Genomic DNA, 21669 nt, shown 5'->3' with positions numbered 1-21669 from the left:
ATTTCTCGATGACTCATGCCAAACACAGTTTTGTAATGCACACGCGTAGTTTTCACTTTGATAACGGTTACTGAGCAATGTAACAGGCGTATCATGGAGTAGACACCGCGAGTGATTCATGATTATTATGAAAAAATATCGTAAAAAAACTTTGAATCATACCAGCATATTGCCATTTGGAAGCTGAAACCTAACCTCTTGACCTACCCTCTCACCACTGAAACATTGATAGACATTTTCTTGTTGGTTATGTTACAATTACTTATTCAATACATCGTTACCAGAACTCATTAAGCTAGGTTCGCACACAACAGTGACAATATAATTCTCATATGTTCTAATAGGATAAATCACACTCGCTCCTTATTGGTTATGTCATCATTGCTTATTTAGTACTCCGTTCCGGGAACTCATTAAACTATCATACAACAGTGACAGTGAACAGTGAAAATATAATTTTCATAATTTGTAATGAGATTATTTATACTCGCTGGGCTGGACTGAATGCAAATAGTCCAATTAGAACTCCTGGGAATTATATTTTCACTGTTCACTGTCACTGTTGTGTGCGAGTCCAGCTTTACGGTGACCGTTAGCTGTCGTTACTCGTTCTATTTGGCAGCGATCATCAACAAGGAAAACGTTAGCGTTCGGTACTCTGTCTATTTGGCCGCGATCATCTACTAGAGTAAGCCTACTCACATGCGGCTCGCCAGCTTTGTGAACGGTCTTCTCGTGCTCGAGCAGCACCTCGACAGCCTCGACGAACTCCTCGGAGATAGCGTGGAGCAGCGCGTCCTTGGTCTCGACGCGGAACTCGATGAGCAGCTCCACCATCTCCAGGTTCTCGTTGTCGATGGCCATCAGCAGCGCCGACCTCCCCAGCGGGTCCACGCAGTTCATGTTGATGTAGTCCACCTCCTGTTCTGCCTTCATCAACATTCTGCAACGTATCAACATATCAGAATCAACAACTGAGGTTTGAAACATTGTATATTAGTAGCCTGGATCACATCAACATCAATCATTAGGATCAAAAAAGGATCAAACATTGTAACCAAAAAGGGATTGAACATTTAAATAAACCTAAAACCTGAAATTCATCAACCTAAAACTTGGTCAAACATTAGAAACAAACAATGAATTTAAACCATTCCATCAACAACTCAGAATAAATTCCAAAAATATGAACATCAAACATTTTATAAACAAATCAGGGAAATACATTGAAATCAATTCATCATATACTTTAAAATCACAATTATTTTCTCTGTTTGGATGCGAACACAGCCACAATGACATGCCGTGCCCTGATGTGGAAAATATTCTTGTACAGTCGCTACTGTAGTTAGCTCAGATATCTTCACAGACCAAGTGTAATATTATTGGAAGCAGTGAAAAGTGAGTGGAAAGACTGAGATAGATGTTGCAGTGCACTGAATTATGCTTTGAAGGAAAAGAAGGAGAAGAAGAAGAAGAAGAAGAAGAAGAAGAAGAAGAAATGAAATAGAAAAAAGGCGGAAAAGAAGAGCAAAAATCAATCCAGAATCAATTATTATAATATTACTATTCCCAGCTATTGGAATTAGTTATGGGGAATAACACTTGAATGTAAGTGGAGAAGAAAATGGAGAGGAATGGTCAAGAAAAGGAAAAATGAGGAATGAGCCAAGAAGGAGAGAAAAGGTGCAGACACTTTAAATCAGAATGATGATAATAAGAGTGAAGATTTGTAGAAAAAAAGAGGAGAGAATAGTTGGAATTGCAGAAGAAGAAGGAGGAGAAAGAAAATGCAAAAAAGAATCAATTCAAGAATATTATACCTCTATTACAAGCATCACTATTTGAAAAATAGTTATAGGCCAAGAAAATCAACAAGAAAAGAAATTGGAGAATACAGTCGTCATCAACGGAAAGAAAGCTTCCAATAATTATCACTGGATCTTCCTTAACATTGATGTCAGGTCTTATTCCAGCCTGCACCAATAAAATAGTGCCAGCTTTTCTACGGAACTTCCACATCATTGCCATCAAGTTTTACGTGTACAATGGCAACAGTCCAACCATAGCTAGAGAAAAAGGAGAATAGAAAGTACGAAGAGAAGTTGAGAGAAAGAAGTGGAAGAAGAAGAAGAATTGAGACAAACAGTCGATGGGAAAAGTTTGTGTCACACCATCTTAATGGAGTTAATTCAGTTTTCCCCATGAAAACGTTGCCAGCAACTTTTCTGTTGAACTAGCAAGCAATAAAGACAAATTGCAATTGAAACGGCTGCTCATTCAATTCTTACTGACAATTAGCTCGATGCTTCAAGGAAATAAATCTAAAGAGAAAAATCTGTGTGTAACTTTATTCAGGAATTTACGATAAGTTCCAGAAAATCTGTTGCTAAAAGAATCTCAGTCTACAGATTCTCTTCTGAACGAGAAAAATGAATGAAAAGGAATGTTGTTTTCTGTATGGTTATTCATCCCAGGAGTGACTGGAATAGTGTTTAATTACGGATGCTCTATTCGAAATGAATACAGAAGTTCCTTCTTGATGAACGAGCATATAGTGAGGTCCACATTATAATGACAGTATTTGATGAACTTTGGTTTTGCTATACTTGTCTATCATCCGACAAAGTCGGTGGTACTATCCTTTTCTAGGTCCACAACGATGCCAATTATGTTTTTGACAGTGTAGAAATATAATTAATTAATGCAGAGAATCGGCATCGCTATTCTTCTATCTTCATCCACTGCCATTATAACGTGGACCTCACTATAGAATCACTTTAACTTTCATTTTCTAGAATGAAAATCTCCATCTCCAGTGGTTTGAATTATTTATGCAATAACCAACTAACTTTTAAGGGGAAACGCTTAGCGAAATCATTCATTGATATAGTTTTGAAATGTTGTTTTGCATTGTAATACAGAATATACAGAGAACTTGATAGTGTATTCCTATTTGAAGTTGGAATATTTTTTCAGATATGCAACCCTCAATTCAATAGAATGTGAACTTCAACAGGTAAACTCCATTATAATATTTACTTCTGGGTATAAAAATTACAGTTTTTGATTCATTACCTCAGAATATCATCTTGTATTAACATGTTCAATCTTAATCCTTATTATTTGACTCCAGAGCAATCTTGTTTCAGGCATTCTCAATCTATAGATTAAACTAAATAATATCTACAGATTAAACATCTCCTGTATCAATCTAATTGGAACTGGAGTCTCCCACTTGATAAAAATTTGTATTATTGGTAAAAAAATCAAGTGATGTTTGAACAAACCTGTCTGATGCGCATGAAAATAAGAATAGCAATTCGAACGAGACAGCTACAAGGAGCACAATGAAAGTTATAATTATAACCAGCAGGTAACCCGTGCTTCGCGAGGGTCTTTCTTAAAACTTGACGTAATGAAATCTAGAAGAATTCAAAATAGGCCTATGTACAGTAAGTCAGTCATTCTATCAGGGCTCCAATTATTTTGAAATTTCAATTAAATAAAAATGGAAGAATATAATTTCTCTATGTAAATAACAACACCTTCATTGAAAGACATATTAACTGCATGCGTTTTCATATTGCCGATACAGCATTGATGAAACTGTAGACGTTTATTTAGCATTATTTGTCTCAAAAATTGTTCTAGGTGAAAAATTAATAATCCATGCCACGTGTAGGCCTAAACATTGCATCAGGAAAACGAAGTTCAAAACTATGGTTTTCCTAAACATATGTTTTTGAGATAATTTCTTTGATGCAGCTGTTTTACAGAGTTTGTGAAAATAAAAATATTTCTTGAGTATCAAAACAATACTATTATTATATTATATTAGCTGTTATCATTTATGTAGCTAAGGAGAAACGTGATATTTTCGAGCTCAAAATTTAAGTGGATTCATTCTTTATTTTGTGAATTTAAAGTTTGTTTCATGTTTTTACGAAAGATTTACTATCAATCTATCCAAATTTGAAATTGTTTGTTTTATTCTAATTTATATTCCCAGATTGTGATTTGGTGTAGAAATTGAAATGGACATAACCTATGTATAATATTTGGACAATTTGAAACTAAATTAGGAAATTGGGAAAGTTTTAGGCAATAGCCTGTTTTTTCTTTTTCGATCATTATATTGTCTTTGCTAACCTAATAAATAAATATTAATGATAATAATTAATTATTAAAACAATACTTTTATTATATCAATAATAATAGTATTAGTAAACATATTTATCAATTATCAGAACAATATTATTGAGGTTGAGTGGAATCAGGTAGAAAGCAATAATAGAACAGATGTTCTTTTTTGAATTTATATCATATTATTTTGTTATTTCCAATGATTACAACATATGTTAGAATATCACATGTCAATAAATAAATTATCTCATTTCCATATGGCACTCACCTTACCATGTTCATAACCTTACTTAATAGGATCCTTTTTCATCCTTTGAAATCTTTATATTTCGACCATATGATTTGGTGATTTTTTAATGAAATCGAATGTACCATTAATGGAATTCAAACATTAATTCTGAAAAATCTAGAAGAAAATTAAAATTTGGGCTTCCAGGTGCACGAGATTGATATTTTGAGAATCTATGTGCAAAATTTGGAGATCTAGATCATTCCCGTTTTTTCGGTATGCAATCCACAAGTTGACATGTTTTGATGCGAACAAACGAACAAACACAACCCTACTCTCTCTTTTTATATAGATGAATTAATAGTTCTACTCAATATAGAAGCAGATGTTCCTTTTTTTATTTCGACCATATGATTTGGTGATTTTTTAATGAAATCGAATGTACCATTAATGAAATTCAAACATTAATTCTGAAAAATCTAGAAGGAAAATCAAAATTTGGGCTTCCAGGTGAACGAGATTGATATTTTTAGAATCTATGTACAAAATTTGGAGATCTAAATCATTCCCGTTTTTCCGGTATGCAATCCACAAGTTGACATGTTTTGATGCAAACAAACGAACAAACACAACCCTACTCTCTCTTATTATATAGATGAATTAATAGTTCTACTCAATATAGAAGCAGATGTTCCTTTTTTTATTTCGACCATATGATTTGGTGATTTTTTAATGAAATGGAGATCTAAATCATTCCCGTTTTTCCGGTATGCAATCCACAAGTTGACATGTTTTGATGCGAACAAACGAACAAACACAACCCTACTCTCTCTTATTATATAGATGAATTGATAGTTCTACTTAGCAGCATCTCGATTTTCAATTTAGTAACAAAATCAAGCAAATAATGTGACATGAAAATGTTGATCGACTGAATGCACTTGTAATTTAGAATTGGGAATCGTGTGATTGACATAAAACGGTAATTGGATTGCTGACTGCGCGTAATGATGTTCTAATTACTCGATAATAGCTGTAGTCGGTCGTTAACCCACCGAGATAACGATCAACCCTGGAGTAGGGTACTACCCCCCCCCTCACCACTACAAAGCCAACAGTTGAACTATGCTTGCTGGTCTCCTTTTATCAAGTAACCGGAATCATAGCAATCTACCTCAACAATATCATTATCTGAACTTGATCTTGTGGCAGGTTTTCTTTTTTAAAAAGCAGTTATGTTCCATAAATAAGTGCCTCATAATGAGAGTGTTCTAATTAGGATGCTCTCATTCCGGATTTTCTACCTTGGTTTTTAGTGGAGAGAATTGGGAAATTATAAAATCGTGAGTGAGATTCTTGGGAAACACTCGAACTCCAAAATTCATGATGTAGTTTGCAGAGGAGATTGTTTAGATAATTTAGATTACATTGCAATCAAGTTTTACGTGTACAATGGCAACAGTCCAACCATAGCTTAGATCAGATAAGGAAAAGGTAGAAGAGAATAAGACAGATGACAGGAGGGAAGAGGAAAAAGGAAAGGAAATAACTACTGATTACTCATAGTTTCTTGGAGCTTGCATTGTTTCAATTTAATATCTCAAAGACTAAATTCTTATTCTTCACAATAAGATATTGAGTTCATTGATCTCAAGATATCCCAGGTTACCAGTTCTTAAAATGAAACATGACAAGGACCTTTGAATAATCGGACAGGTAAGCATGAGAAAAGCAAAAATAGAGTGTTGAAAAAAAATGTTTTCAAACTCTCAGCCTCGTCATTCCAGCTGAACCTGTGTATTGAATGAGAAAAATTCTAGTTCAGTCGTTCTTGAAATGAATAATCAAATAAACCTTCTATTGCATTATTATCATTGAATAATCAAGACACTAAAATTGAATTCATGTAGGAGTGACTGACTTAGTAGTCCAAACCTCCAAAACTAAGGAGCTGTCTGATTGGTCTATGGGTTGATTAGCCGCCACTTTAACTTCACAGCTCACTACCAATAGGAAGCGAGCAGCATGCAAATTGACTGCTTGTTGAATTTGGGGCATGGCTTAGGTTACCACAGTCACTCTTAATAAAATATACAATAAATATGAAGTTGATTAGTGAGTGTCCAATGAACTAACATGATATAACATAATAGGCCCGCTATAGTTTTTCAATTTATGATTTTAGTACATCAACTCCAACAATGCCAGGCGGAAAAAATCAGGTCTTGAAGCGCCAAATTGCAAAATTTGGCTCTCTGTGCGTCTGTGATGGGTTGATTGATAATGAGAAATCTATGAGCATGAAGATCTGCATCTTTATATCTCCATGAGTGTCATTCCCCCTGTTTGCAGGCAATTATTGATTTGATTATTAAAAATTAGAAAACACAGTACTCTCGTGGGAGATTTAATTATTCTACCCATCCTCAGAAACAAAATTCAAATAAATCACAAAGAAAACTATAATCTAATTCTTCCCTAATTCTTCAATTTGTTCAGAGCAATGGGAGAGTTTTCAGTTGGATAAAAACAGTAAGGATAAACCACAGTCCAATGAAAAGCAATCTTTGAATATTCCAATGTCGTCAGCATTTTAATGGTGGAACAATCTTACAGTGAAAAATGGGGAGTTATTTTTTCAACTATTAGTGAAAAGAAGAAAACTGTTCGTTCAATCTTCAAATGATATGATGTAATGGAAGTCCTCTCGATAGAAACCTCTTCATTGGAGAGCTTAGCGGGAAATTGATATCCGACATAGAACAAGTACGGTACTAAAGAAACTTAATTATAGTATTTTTAGTTTTCCCTCACCAACTTTAATGTTCGGCTCAACAATTTCCTGACAGAATGTAGGTTATCAATCAATTAGATATAATTGAATACAATCAAATGCCACAAGTGTTGAACCAACAACAAATAGCTCTATTCATCATACCTGCCACTAACAATCAGCCAACTACAACACAGATACGGAAACCAAGCTGCCAAGGTAAATAAGCTGTTTGTGGTTGAAGTGAGAGAGAGTGGGAAAGAGAGAGAGAGAAGATGAGAGAAACAACATTATGCCACACGACAACCATCAACCAGTGACCGATGACACTGGATTTAGACCTTTGTGATGGACAACACTGTAACTGTTGTTCTATAACCCACTTGTCCATCCAAAGTGGATCAATTCACATCCAAACATCAACTCGTCGTGTCAAACCAAACTGAGCATGTGTCACACTTACAGGATTGCTCCAAATTTTAATCATAGACTAACACAAGTTGATGAAAACATAGAATGTTTGAAGCTGCTACTTAGAATATGGTAAAATGGTCAGCTACATCAACTCTCTCTTGATCAGTTATGTGTGAGTAATTTAATGTAAATGATTCTGAGGTTTCCCAGAAAGCTTATAGGAAGTCAACTTCAACACTTAATTATCCAATAACATGGAAACTTAATTTCGTTTCCATTTTGTGGTGATAACAAATCTGACTGACGACATATTTTCAACCATATTCAAGTGATTTTCGCATTATTCAAGCTGTATTCCCACACACAGGACAGTAAATAGTGGAAATATGATTACCACAGGTTCTAATTGGATTATTCCCATCCAGTCGTGCTGAGCGAATATGAATAATCCTGTTACATTTTATGGGAATTATAGTTTCACTAATAACTGTCACTGTTGTATGGGAATTCAGCTTTATTCTCAATTCACATTTTGCTTTGATTCTTAAATGTTAAAGTAAATCGGAGAACAGCAGTGATAAAGACTGCCGCTATAGTTCTCATGGATGAACATTGAATATTTGAATGTGAAAACAGGGTAAAATGTGGCCAACGATTGAAAAACAAGTGCTGAGAATTTGAAAACTGTTAACGTTCAAGAATAATTATTACACTCAGGGGGGCATGCATAGTGCAAGCTTAAACTAATCGAAGTAGTACCAAAAACTATTCTTGGTAATACTGTACCAGTAGCTGAACTCATTATCTTAGCATTGAATTGTTCATTCGCTCATTACATTCCAAATTTTTCTATCCTGGAAAATTCAAATTTTCATTTCTGTGATAATAATTTCATTCATGATTTAATTTTCATCATCAGAGCGAAACCATCAGAGTGTGACAGTATAAAGTGACTGATTGATGCTAGAAAAAGAAAGACAGTGTAACTGAAGTGTGACTGAGTGAGAGGGAAGACAGATGCTCATTCACAGTACACTCTGTGTGGTGTACGTATAGGGTGTGGCGATCCTGGCACCGTCGAGTATTTGATAAATGGATCGACACTTTATCGCGTCGCGGACATTCCTTGTACCCCCTCTCCTCTTTACCCCCCTACCACCTCTCCACCCCTTTACCACCACTACCTCATCGCCAGTTCACCCTTAATGTCATCAAGTGACCTATTATACACACTATGGTTGATAGTGTAGCGGCAGAGCAAGTGCTAGCTATTCTATTCTCCTCTAGAACTGAGCTGGAACCGCGGCAATACATCAGTCGCCATTCTATCCTAATAAATTCGTAGTCATTAATTTGTTTCATCCAGTTGTCGGTTGATATCTGTTGAAAGTTGAAGCCCAGCAATTGAGAATGTTGGGAGTTTGAGAAGAGTAGTGATTTGATCTAAACTACTTCGATAACAGTGTCAGTTATATAATTACTTGTGATAAAAACTATGGTAGAATTTGCTATGTCAACATATCAAATTTCAATATTTGAAAATCAGATCGGTTGTTTAATTTAGTGGAAAGTGAAAATTGATAATGTGATTATGACACATTGTTCTGCTCTGGACAATTTAATGAATTTTGGTCTACTGTTAGAGACGAGTTTTTTCTTCCCAATAATGTAATACTTCTGACCTAATACATGGATTTATTAATATTATTTAAAAATGAATATGTGATTCCTTAAACATTTTCCTATTCTCTAGCCATTGATGGATAATTCAAGTTTCCAAGACTAGATTGCAACTTTTTCATTTATTTATTTTTCATATATTCCCTATTACACTTTGTATTGCATTATTCTTTCACACTTGTGTATCATTGAGTACGAGGAAGAGGGAAAAGTTATATCTATTGTAATTGGAGTAAGAGGAAGAGGGAAAAGTTATGTCTATTGTAATTACCACTTTCCTTATGTTTATCATTGAATAGGGGGAATACTTTCGTGGATAGAACCAATATACTAATAGCAAGCTAGCTGGTGATTCAGGCTCCGCCTTCTCTCTCTTCTCATTGGTCGCAGCTTGAAATAACCGATTTTGAATTCTACGAGCAGATGTCAGCAGTTACTGGGAGCCCCAATTCGAATAACATGATTTATTTTTCAACGTATCAAATAACTCTTGCATTGAGAATGTGAACAATATTAGATTGATAAGACTCAAGTGTTTCGTTAAGCGTCTACATATTCAGATCCATGCATATCTCATCATCATCGTTGTCAATAAATTGTTCAATTTCCCGAAGAAGCCTTATTATACCTTACTATTGCTTATCTCATATTTGAAAGGTGCAGCCACAGATTTTTATCTTCAGTGAATAAATGAAAAATAATAGTACTATGATTATTTCTCAAAAATTCTATTCTCCACTTCAAAGTGTCATCATTCCTTATATCCATTTTTAATTATATCATTAACCACGTAAGACCCAGTGTCATGTAATGTAAAGTATAGTGTACATGGATTTCACTCTATTCAGACCTGACCTCTCTCTCAAAATACAACTTTTCAAGAACTCCACAGTTAACTGTGGCCACTGCTACCTTTATAGTTGTTATACGATAGCTGACAATGTACACTAGTAGTTCTGCGGAACAGTAGACCTCGCTCATGAATAGCCTACAACTTTCAAACTAATGAGAAGGGCCATCAAGAAAGTACAGTATATTGTGAAGATTTATCCATGTCATCTATTATTTTCTCCATTGAAAGTGCTAGAGACATTGTTTCCAGGGACATAGGACTTATCTCCCAAGGAGGTGCCTTTATATCGTCTCCATATTTACAATATTACAACTTTTCTAATAATTAATTATAAGAAATCGGTCAACTGACAGCTCAGATCGGTCAGCTCAGAAAACGAATGTACAGTATAGTGTACAAATCAACCGAAGTATAAGTAAGTGGAAGAAGCCAGTTCTGACGAGGCCTGTTTTTGCACTATCTTGATGGAAATTGGTATAATTCAGAAGCTTGAAGGAGAATACTACATATTGCTGTATGAATCCATTATATGATAAAAAATAAAATCTGAATCACTGATTAAATAATTCATAAAGGGTACTGAGATTTTATTTTTCTTTCTATTTCTATAAAAAGTAGCCCTATACAGAAAAGAGATAAATAAGATGGCATATCAACCATTATATGATGTATGTCCAGCTAGGTGATGCTATGATGCTGTGAGATATTCAATCATTGAATATTTCAACTTACTAAAATTATTTTTTTAAATGATGTGACAGTTTTGCCCACTCATTATAACTTCCATACATGTTCAGTCTGGAACGCCTTTTACTTTCCTTGCCCTCCTATTACCATAGGTAAGAAAAGTATTGCTTTCCGAAAAAAATTAAGGTAGGCCTACCTCAATTTGTAAATTTCTATACATTTCGAGGTCCCCTGAGTCCAAAAAAGTGGTTTTTGGGTATTGGTCTTTGATCAAATTCATACCTAAAATAGTAATTGATAAGCTCTATCAACTGCTAAGAGTTCCATATCTGTAAAAATTTCAATAGCTCCGCCCCATCTATGCAAAGTTTGATTTTAGATTCCCAATTATCAGGCTTTAGATACAATTTAAACAAAAAAATCCAAGTGAAAAAGATTGAGCATGAAAATCTATTCAAATAATGTTATTAGTAACATTTTCACCTAAAATTGAAAATAAGCTCGAAATTCGAGAAAATGTTATTATTTCAATCACAAACTGTTGGCAACTTTCGATTCTATTAAATCATTCACTATGAAGAGATAGCAAACTTCGTGTGTATCCAGCCTTATTGTCCTGTCATCAGCTGGCTTGGATCTTTGAATAGTAGACTTGAGATGCGCGGGAACACTAGCGTCAGGTGATAAATTCTCATAACGGCAAGGAAAGTTGTGTGAGTGCGCCACACCAGATTTTTTCAATTATCTACCAATAATTATGGAGCATTTCCTATTTCTACAATGTCTTCATAAAAGCTGACATGGAAGAGAAGCTATACTGATCATTGATGCCACAAAGTTTGCTTATTTTTCTAATTCTCTCATGCATTCTTTTATCTCATCATTTTGGAAATTTTAGATTGTCAACTGTTTTATTTCAACAATGACACTGTAATTAAAATGTCAAAAATGTTACGTTCACTCATTATTGTACAACCGCATCAAAATTTCATAGAACCTAGCACACTAACAAGAAAAATTGGGTAATTAGGTAATGCAATGGGAAGTTTTCACTTGATGGAAACATGCCATTACAACAACGTCATGCAAATTTGATGAACAACGGTTCAATAGGATAAGCGGATCTTATATAATTCTCCTATTTACTCTTCAGTAATTAAAGAGTTAATAATATAAATAATTAATTTACCAACTAGTGATTAAATTACGAACTGGATGGTTTTGAACTTAGCGTGTCCAAGTAAACATAGGGAACAGGTCATTAACTGATTAAATTAATTAACTGAAGCTTGTGAATTTTTTTTGCTTTCTAGAAATATGATATCCAAGTTTTAGTGTAGTTTTCGCAAAAACTGCCATTTGAACTCCCACACCATACGAAAACAACTTGTTTTTATCGAAGTTAGAATGAAGAATTATTAGATTTCACCGAATCTACGCAGCAGACAGGACTATACGACGTCCATTTCGAAATACAAACAAGACCTGACATAGTTGGTTTACCAGACATATAAAATTGAGAAAGATGGAGCCTGTATAGAGGATATATGTCTAGTGCTTCCGCATATGATAGTGACAAGGGGTGGTGGGGGAGTATAAGCTTGATCGAGAGGTTTTTAGGGAGCTGGCAAGCAATCTTCTTCTTATTCGTCTTTTTTCTTCTTCTTCTTCTTCTTCATCTTCTTTTACCGCTTTCCTTTGTTTTCTCTTCTGCTGACTTTCTGAGAAAAATGAGCCCTCACAGGCCAATACAGGACAAGTCTCAAGTTTGTTGTTTGAATTTCTGTACTCGTCTTCTAATCTTTGGAGAGGGACTGCTTTTCCTTCCTCTCCCCTCCACTCAGCTCACCACCTATTTCTTTGTCCCCTCTTTCTTCTTCCTGTTAACTTGATAGTCTTCGACAAACAGCCCATGTCACCCCGTATCGACCCTCCATGCACTCTTCTTTCTTCTCCTATTCTACACCCTTCTTCTTCTTCTCCCTTAACTTCTTCTTCCTCATCTTTCCACAAGAAAAGAGCCTTTTTGTCTCAACTTTCACGTCTTTTCAGTTCACAATTACTCTTCACGCATCCCTTTTTCCGCGAAATACTTTTTTGTGATCTGTATTCTAGTGACAATACTACAATCTCAGATTCAATCTCGAGTCGACTCCAATCGCACTTTAATACCATGATAAAACTCATTTCAGCTAATAAACAGTGATCGTGAGTAGTCTCGAATATAGCAGATAATGGGTAACAATAAGACAGATAGAATACAGGTTTTATCAACTGATACATAGATCATTTGTTGAAACTGAATTTCAAGAAAGTTTAAACGTCATCCGAACCCCTTTTTCTTTCTGAGTTGATTATGAAAGCTTCAGAGAAGTTAGCAGCGAATAAGCGAAGAACAGTATCTTTGTATACGATTCTTGCTGAGGAACGGTACTTGAGCGGAGTTATTTTTAATTAAACAAGCGCAGTATTTCAAGCGACAAACTTTGAAACAAAGTTGGCAAGTGTTTATGAAGTTATTTTTCAATTACCGTACTAAGTTAATGAGCTACTATAATTCAGCAATGTACTGTGATACCAGGACAACCGCTGAATACAGAAATCATCATGATCTGATCTCTAGAGAGATAAATCTTAACAGATACCAAAATATTAAACAAATTTTATCTGTACATTTTGCTTCCACAAGTTCGAGCTTGCTTTCTTGGCGAAGTAGTTGTAATTATGATAATATCGAGTGTCCTGGCTGGCTCAAGTCTGATGTTAGAGTTTTCAGGTCACACCTGATCCATTTCAGGGCCTCTGACATGACCTAACGACTGTTATTAAGCAGCCGGGACCGACATTTGAACGTGTCCATCCGAAACTATGGAGAAGTAGTTTCCAATGTTTAATTTTGTAAAATGGTTGAATAATCACAGTATGTATTTTTAATCTATTGATTTTTTGTAATGCTATGAGGACTAAATAGAGAGGATGATAGATAAGTATTTTCATTTATAGAGAAAATTGCGAATGATATAATAGTTTCGGAAATTAACATAACCAGTTTCGAAATTTGTGTCAGGGACTCGTGGTAATCGATTCATGCTCAAATCTCTGAATCAATCACAAATTGGAGCAAAAAAGAGTATTGCATTTTATAGGAATTTTCGAGCTCATGAAAAAACAGAAACCCGTGCTAATAGGAACTGGTGCCACTGCCAGTGCCACAAACGTGAATTATTGTTATTTATTGAGGAGAGGATTAAGCGGGACTTTCCACAGTTGCACGGATTATTGAAAGCCAACCGTTCGCGGCTTTTCCACTTCGATTAATATCTACATCGATAATATTAAATCTTGTCGATACTGAGCTGCTATCGATTAGTGTGATAAGCCGAGCTGACTTCATTCTCTCGACGCTGCAACCACCAACAGTTGTGATTTAATTGAACCACTGTTGCCGGTTGAAATCGAAATCAGAATCATGGGGTATTCATTGACAACACGTACGTTTTATCTGATATTGATTGATGTGTATTTTCGGTACTCCTCTCAAGCCAATTCATATAAAATCCAAATCGTATTTGCCAGCTAATATTATAAATGCATTATCGATACTTTTATATTGTCAAGTGATATGTTTCATAGGCTATTATTAATATATTGTATTCTTATGGAGAAGTACTGTGGCTGAAATCATTTTCTGTTTCGTGGTGCAGATGATATTCAAATGAATATTCACATGAATATGTGGTGTGAAAACGTTTAAGTTATTATATCTTATAAGATTGATAGAATGAGTATTCCACTAAAGATTGATGAAAGAACCACAGATCCTAGTTACTTGTTACTCCTATTACAGTATATTGAGCGAGAGTATGTGTATGCAACGGATCATGAAAATTTTTTTGGTCTCCAAAGATTTTGTTGAAATTTGAATGCAGGATATGATTGAAAATTATATCGATTTGATCACAGACAATCTTTCCGATGATAATTGGCTTCAAATTTGTCAAGCAGATTTGATCTCTATCAATAAACGATAGAATGAACTGTAAACAATTCTCTCGAATTAAGAACATTCGAGCTCTTGAAGAACACTCAGCTCCCAGCTCAAGTGCCAAGGATCTTCTTTCTTGGAGAAACACAATTTGAGGAAAGTTCTGCGCATAGGAAAGCTGAAAACTTTAAGCTCAATAAAGTGCAAGGAGTATCCCTTTTCAAAAGGGAAGAGACCTGATTTTAGGGACAAAAGTGTGATATTATATCTGAGTAGGAGAAGGAGTGAATTATATTGAAATACTATACCTAGAGCAGAGAATTCTAAAAATATTATAGAACACTCTCAAACTCAAACAAATCATTCATTATTGATATATTTTGCTTTTTAAGATATGGATTGATTCTCTTATTTCAATTTCTGGGTTATAAGGGCATTAATGGAGTCTCAATGGTGCCCTCACTTACCAAGGTAGTAAGATAGATCAATGTAGATAATAATTTTATATTATTGAATCAATAAAAGAAAAGAATAGATAGACAATGTAATATATCTATCATCTCCCTTGTTCACTCGCTACAGATTTTCAATAATGGGTGAATAACGGATAAGCTTGTTAACTACATAATATTATTTTCAAACCATTTGTGATCAAATGATCATATCCGTTGGATCAAACCTGACACAGTTTTCATAACTTCTTGTGAGAAAAGCACAATGGTGCAAATGTTTGTAGGGATAAATACCACACACTTTTCAAAAGAGTACAATAGTTTCATAAGTTAACAGAGGTTATTCCAGGTTTCGAACTGAGCTAGGTACTGTTTAATTTAGTGCAATCAACCATTTGAGATCAAGTGGCTTGAAAGTTACGGATCAAGAAGTCATCCTGTAAGGATCAAGAATGAAGTGTAGAAGTAGAGACATACCTGCGCGTTGATGCGACGTCACCCCTCTCCACCATCAACAGGAACTTTTTCTCGTCCATTTTGAGCTGAGCCATCTCCTGATGAGGGCGGACCACGTTCTCCTCCTCCATCATGCCGTGGATGCTGTGTCTCTAAAATCAAAAACATACAACGAATAATTTATCAATTTTCACAATAAATCAACAAATAAAAGTCTCATCTCCTGATATCCAATTAGAACTTTTTTCCCGTATAGGACGTCAGAATGCATTTACGCACAGTTATGAACCTAGCAAGCTATAGTCCATACAAAATTACTTTTGACTTGGAGGAATATGAGGCACAGAGAAATGGAGGGAGATAAGCCAATTACAGAGATGAATATAGTCATAGGTAGAAGCGCAGTTGCCAATTTGTCGATTATACTCAGTCGACTCAGTGCTTTCATACAGGAAACTTCGCATGTGTATCATGAGCACCTTGCACACTCATTGGAAATTAGAGAACGCTGGTCAGTTTAGAAGGGGAACATCACGACGATGTATCCCTGCCTTTCTCTGCTGCGCATGTCCCTCCAAGTCAAAAGTAATTTTGTGCGGACTATAAGCTCACTGTGTGCGAGACTCTATTTCTTAGTTGAGAGCCCAGTAAGCATGTAGGACTCATTCGACATTGTTGTGCGTCCCCGGCATGGCAACTCTATCAACAAATAGTCAAAACTGGAAAACATGAATGGACACGAATCTCCAATCCAATTCTGAAGACAGATTCTAAAAAGCAATTCATAAACATCTCTGAAAACTGCAAAAGTACAAGTTTCTTCTCCATGAATAATGCGAATCTCTTAATTTTACTGACAGTCATTAACTTGATAAGAACTGTTTTTGCCTAACCGCATGAGTAGTCCCATATTCGATTACACGATGTTTTTATCTTTTACTTGAGATGGAATTCGTGAGATTTCTTCTCTCTTCACAATTTTGTCGATTAGATTTCTCGGATGTGATGGATAAACTCATTTGAATGAATTATTCATTTAAATATGAATTGGAGTTTATGTGGACTTTGTATAAACTTCAAATAAGCTTGTATGCTTGTATATAGTCTGTTCCCATTCCCAACTCACGAGACTTTTGAGTTTTCAATTCTCATGATACTGTCCTTATTTGGGCTATGAATCTGAACTGAGAATATGAAAAGTATTCATTCTTACTTCAGAGTAAAAACTACTTTTTGAGAATACAAGTCATTAGAGAAAAGTCAATAAGAAAAATACTAGTTAAGTCACCCATTTAGAATTTATCTAGTGAGAGGAAACGGAATGAATACATATGAAGGAATTATTCTATTGAATTGATATTATATCCAAAAGATCTGATATTAATTGAATTGGAAAACTATAACCTCAGAAATCGAAAACAATTTTCTTAAACTGAGACGTATTCTATACACCCACATAAACCTTTCAGAAGCAATTCAATTCCTCTGTTCTCGCAGTAACTTTATCAGGAAATCAGAAACAACAGCCACGAATGACACGTTAAGTTTTTGAGGCACTTTTCGTTTTTGTGTATTGCCTGTTTGGCAAATAGGAAAGACGAGGCTGCAGAATCGGTTTACCAGTCGGTCGTAAATCAATCTTTCCTGTTTGTTGGCAGTTGGCTCCCGAGGGAACACACAAGAAATCCAGTTTTCCTCTCTCTCTTCCTCTTCCCATTGACGTGGCCCATCAATACAATCAAATCCTCTCTCTGCTGCCATCACTCACTTCCTCATTACTTAATGACGACGTGTTATTTTTCATTGCCGCAACTATCAGCCAAATCATTATTTATTACGCCCAGGACGGTTTTATTGGAAAATACTGCTTTTATGGATTGAATGAGGTTTGAGCTGTAGAACGAGAACACCCACACCCAAACAAACATGACACTCACTCATAAGGTATGATGTGGCTCACACAGTAGGCTATCAGGAATGTAAAACTCTCACGAAATATGTATTTGTGTGTAAAAGTGGTGAAAAAGTGATTATACAAATATTGTCAAATCCACAAAATTATGATTATTTTATTTACCAATTTTATTACATCAGTGTCATTTGCATTGTAAATAAATAAAAAATTAAGTTTTTTTTTAAAAACCATACTCGAGTTTCAACGCCATACTTGACATCGTTTTCAGTGTAAATGTATTTTTGTGTTTGTGTGCGCAGATTCCTAAGAATTGGCAGTATTTCCAAAGCTTCTTCAATAATTGAAGAATTATTTTCATCCTTCTCCACAAAAATATTTCAATTTTCATAACAAATACAACTTTTCATCATCCATCCCAACTCACATTATTGATAATATTGTAACTCAATCACTCATAGAGAGTTACTTGATATTTATATTAGGGCCAAGCCACACAAGGCGTTTTTTCAGTCGGCAAGACAGGACAGGAAATTCTCCAATTGGCTTGGCTTATTAGGGCGTATCGAGTGAGATTAATGTCCTGTCGTGCCAACTGAAAAATTCCTCGTGTGGATTGGCCATTAAGTTTCATTGTTGATCTCTAAAATGTAACGTTTCAACTGCAATGTAACGTTTAAACGTTTTCAACATCCCTCTCCAACATGTATGTATCCTACATTTGAATTATTCAAAATATTGATTGCTATGATGCTGAAATAGATTAAATTTATTAATGTACGAAAATGAATATATGTTGATATTTTCATCAAATTCAATTCTCCAAAAGTATGAATAGCGACTATTGATAACCAAGTTGGTTTGAATTAACAATCGATCGAGAAAGATGGAGACGATTCTAAAAGATATATGTTTTCAATTTTGATTAAACAAAGAGGACATCCTCTGAAATCAATAAGAATCTTATCGGAAATCACATCCATATGAAATCCAAACTGCGATCTGGAATCAAACTCCACTCTTAAATAAATTTCCCTTGCAAGATGAATGGTATTTCCGATTGGAGCCGATTCTTGGCTACACGATTAGTTATATGCCATTACTTATTGAACAAACTGCTTTTGGGATCGTTTCCAAATGCAGGACTTCTTGAACTGGAAGGGTTGAATGTATCAGAATCTAGTTTACGGGGTGGGAAATTTACATAGATGAGTCTAGATATAAACAAGGCTTGAAGAGAATCGTTTCATTGACAAAATTGGATAGGGATGATCAGATTTGTTGCTCTCCGACTCTCTGTTTTATTAGGTTTCACATTCTTCCTCCCTTAAAACCTAACACAGCTAGCTGCGTCTTCTAGCCTCATCATTCAATCTTATTTTCTCCTGTTTCTACGGAGATATTAATAATTACTATATACTTTGACTGTTCGCAGGTAACAAAGCTTTCTCAATCATAAAGAAGTCTTTTTACGTGTGAATTTCAAGCTTACTATACACTTAGTACTTACTATTTGCAGGTAAAAAAGATTTCTCAATTATTAAGAAAGCTTTGTTACCTGTGAATTTTAAGCTAAGTGAAATATTACAGTAAATAGTAAATACTTACTATTCGCAGGTAACAAAGTTTTCTCAATTATTAAGAAAGTCAATGTATATGGAAAAATATTCAAATTTTTCTCTTTCAAATTTCAAGTATAATTTTGCAATAACTAATCGAGTAAAGAACGGTAATCGATAATATTATGTTGGTTGTTCATGCCAACGACCGAAGAAAGATAGCATTCATTGATCCTTATGGAAGTATTCACAGATTTATAGACTGACAATGCGTGAACAATCCCATAAGAACCAGAGGTATTTTTTGTTAGTCGTCGACTGTGATCACATAAACTAAATCGTAACTGCAAAACTCCATTTCATCCACGCGTACCATTATAGTGATATTGTTCAAAGGTGGATAGAAATTGGAAATGATCACAATGATAACAAATTATAATAACAATGCCATAGTTCATGAATCAAAAGGAAATGATCATAGCTATCATACTAACGTTATTCACAGGCGAAGCAGATAACAATAAAATTCTCTTCGTATTTATTGCGATCGTCAGAGAAATTGATTGATGGAAAATCGTAGAGTCACTGAATTCTGGGATCCAATAAAGACAAAAGATACCGTAGTAGAACAGCCAATGTAAGAAAGTCGGGAAAATGAAGGGGATGCAGCCAGCTGAGTTCATTGAAATTGGTGGAGGGCGTTGGAAAGAAAATATTGTTCACTACCAGGAAAGTAAGGAAGAAGGGATGGAGAAGTCTATGGCAGTAAAAATGGTCATAAAAGATTACGATCTATTTTAGTATCTCATCGGTTGCTGCTGCAAAAACAACTACCCTTTCGAATGCAAGACGCTTGCATAATTCATTGTTTGCATTTTTTTTCAAAATTATAAAAAATAAACGTTTCCATTGATAGATAATAGGCTGCTCCTCTCTGGTAACTCATAAAAACGTTTTCAGAAAGTAGAGCTATTAAACACCTAGAGGTGTCGATGAGTGCATTAGTTTGAAACTCTACAATCTTTTAGGTCGATGCCCCATTCCTCACTATTTATGTAGCGAAATAATTGCTGTTCACGCTTAGAGTATCCGCTCAATGACTGTGACAGTACCATATATCAATCGTTACATTAGCGTAACCAACTTCCAAGCTCTGAGGAATGCAATACAGTTCCAAATGAATTCTTCTGGCTGTCTAGATTACGATGTGAGGCTCCAACGAGCATCGAGAGTGAATGTTTAAAAATAAAATTTATATTGATTTAAAATATCGCATCTTGAAGCCCTTGAAAATTTCACTCAATATTATTCCTGAAATATACAATAATAATCGAGCATTGTTCTTGAAAGATAAATGTAATTAATTTCAGAATGGAAGAATCTGGATGCTCATGTTCATGATAAGATTTGCTTACTTCCTATACGGAATCTTCGAATGAATAATAAACATCTAAATCAATCAAATCAATGAATCTATCCGCTATATTGCAATATAAGTTTACCAGCATATTGTATGAACTTCAAGCATCAATTAGATGGATCTTTCAATATTAATGGATGTATCGATTAAAGCGTATTAGAAAGTAAGGTCTCACTCGCTCTTATTATAGATGTTGCTGATACTATTAATATTGGAAAGAAAATATTGTTCACTACCAGGAAAGTAAGGAAGAAGGAATGGAGAAGTCTATGGCAGTAAAATGGTCATAAAAGATTACGATCTATTTTAGTATCTCATCGGTTGCTGCTGCAAAAACAACTACCCTTTCGAATGCAAGACGCTTGCATAATTCATTGTTTGCATTATTTTTTCAAAATTACAAAAAATAAACGTTTCCATTGATAGATAATAGGCTGCTCCTCTCTGGTAACTCATAAAAACGTTTTTAGAATGTAGAGCTATCAAACACCTAGAGGTGTCGGTGAGTGCATTAGTTTGAAACTCTACAATCTTTCAGGTCGATGCCCCATTCCTCACTATTTATGTAGCGAAATAATTGCTGTTCACGCTTAGAGTATCCGCTCAATGACTGTGACAGTACCATATATCAATCGTTACATTAGCGTAACCAACTTCCAAGCTCTATGGAATGCAATACAGTTACAAATGAATTCTTCTGGCTGTCTAGATTACGATGTGAGGCTCCAACGAGCATCGAGAGTGAATGTTTAAAAATAAAATTTATATTGATTTAAAAAAACGCATCTTGAAGCCCTTGAAAATTTCGCTGAATATTATTCCTGAAATATACAATAATAATCGAGCATTGTACTTGAAAGATAAATGTAATTAATTTCAGAATAAAAGAATCTGCATGCTCATGTTCATGATAAGATTTGCTTACTTCCTATACGGAATCTTCGAATGAATAATAAACATCTAAATCAATGAATCTATCAGCTATATTGCAATATAAGTTTACCAGCATATTGTATGAACTTCAAGCATCAATTACAGATGGATCTTTCAATATTAATGGATGTATCGATTAAAGCGTATTAGAAAGTAAGGTCTCACTCGCT

The 21669-nt window shown here is 34.8% G+C and overlaps 1 protein-coding gene across 11 annotated transcripts in view; it reads right to left on the bottom strand.

Annotated features, from left to right (window-relative positions):
• Window positions 1-21669, bottom strand: part of LOC111061806 (transient receptor potential-gamma protein) — a 228530-nt gene that overhangs the window by 98592 nt on the left and 108269 nt on the right. For all 11 annotated transcript variants that reach the window (XM_039423190.1, XM_039423193.1, XM_039423191.1 and 8 more), the window contains 2 exons: window positions 15697-15827; window positions 703-943 (listed from right to left, as the gene is read on the bottom strand). In XM_039423190.1, the coding sequence (XP_039279124.1) occupies window positions 703-943; window positions 15697-15827 (372 nt within the window). The remainder of the gene's footprint in view (window positions 1-702; window positions 944-15696; window positions 15828-21669) is intronic.

This window comes from Nilaparvata lugens, chromosome 3 (assembly GCF_014356525.2).
Source record: "Nilaparvata lugens isolate BPH chromosome 3, ASM1435652v1, whole genome shotgun sequence".
Lineage (NCBI taxonomy): Eukaryota > Metazoa > Arthropoda > Insecta > Hemiptera > Delphacidae > Nilaparvata > Nilaparvata lugens.
The sequence above is the reverse complement of the archived record's forward strand: the minus strand, read 5'-3'. Positions and strand labels throughout refer to the sequence as shown.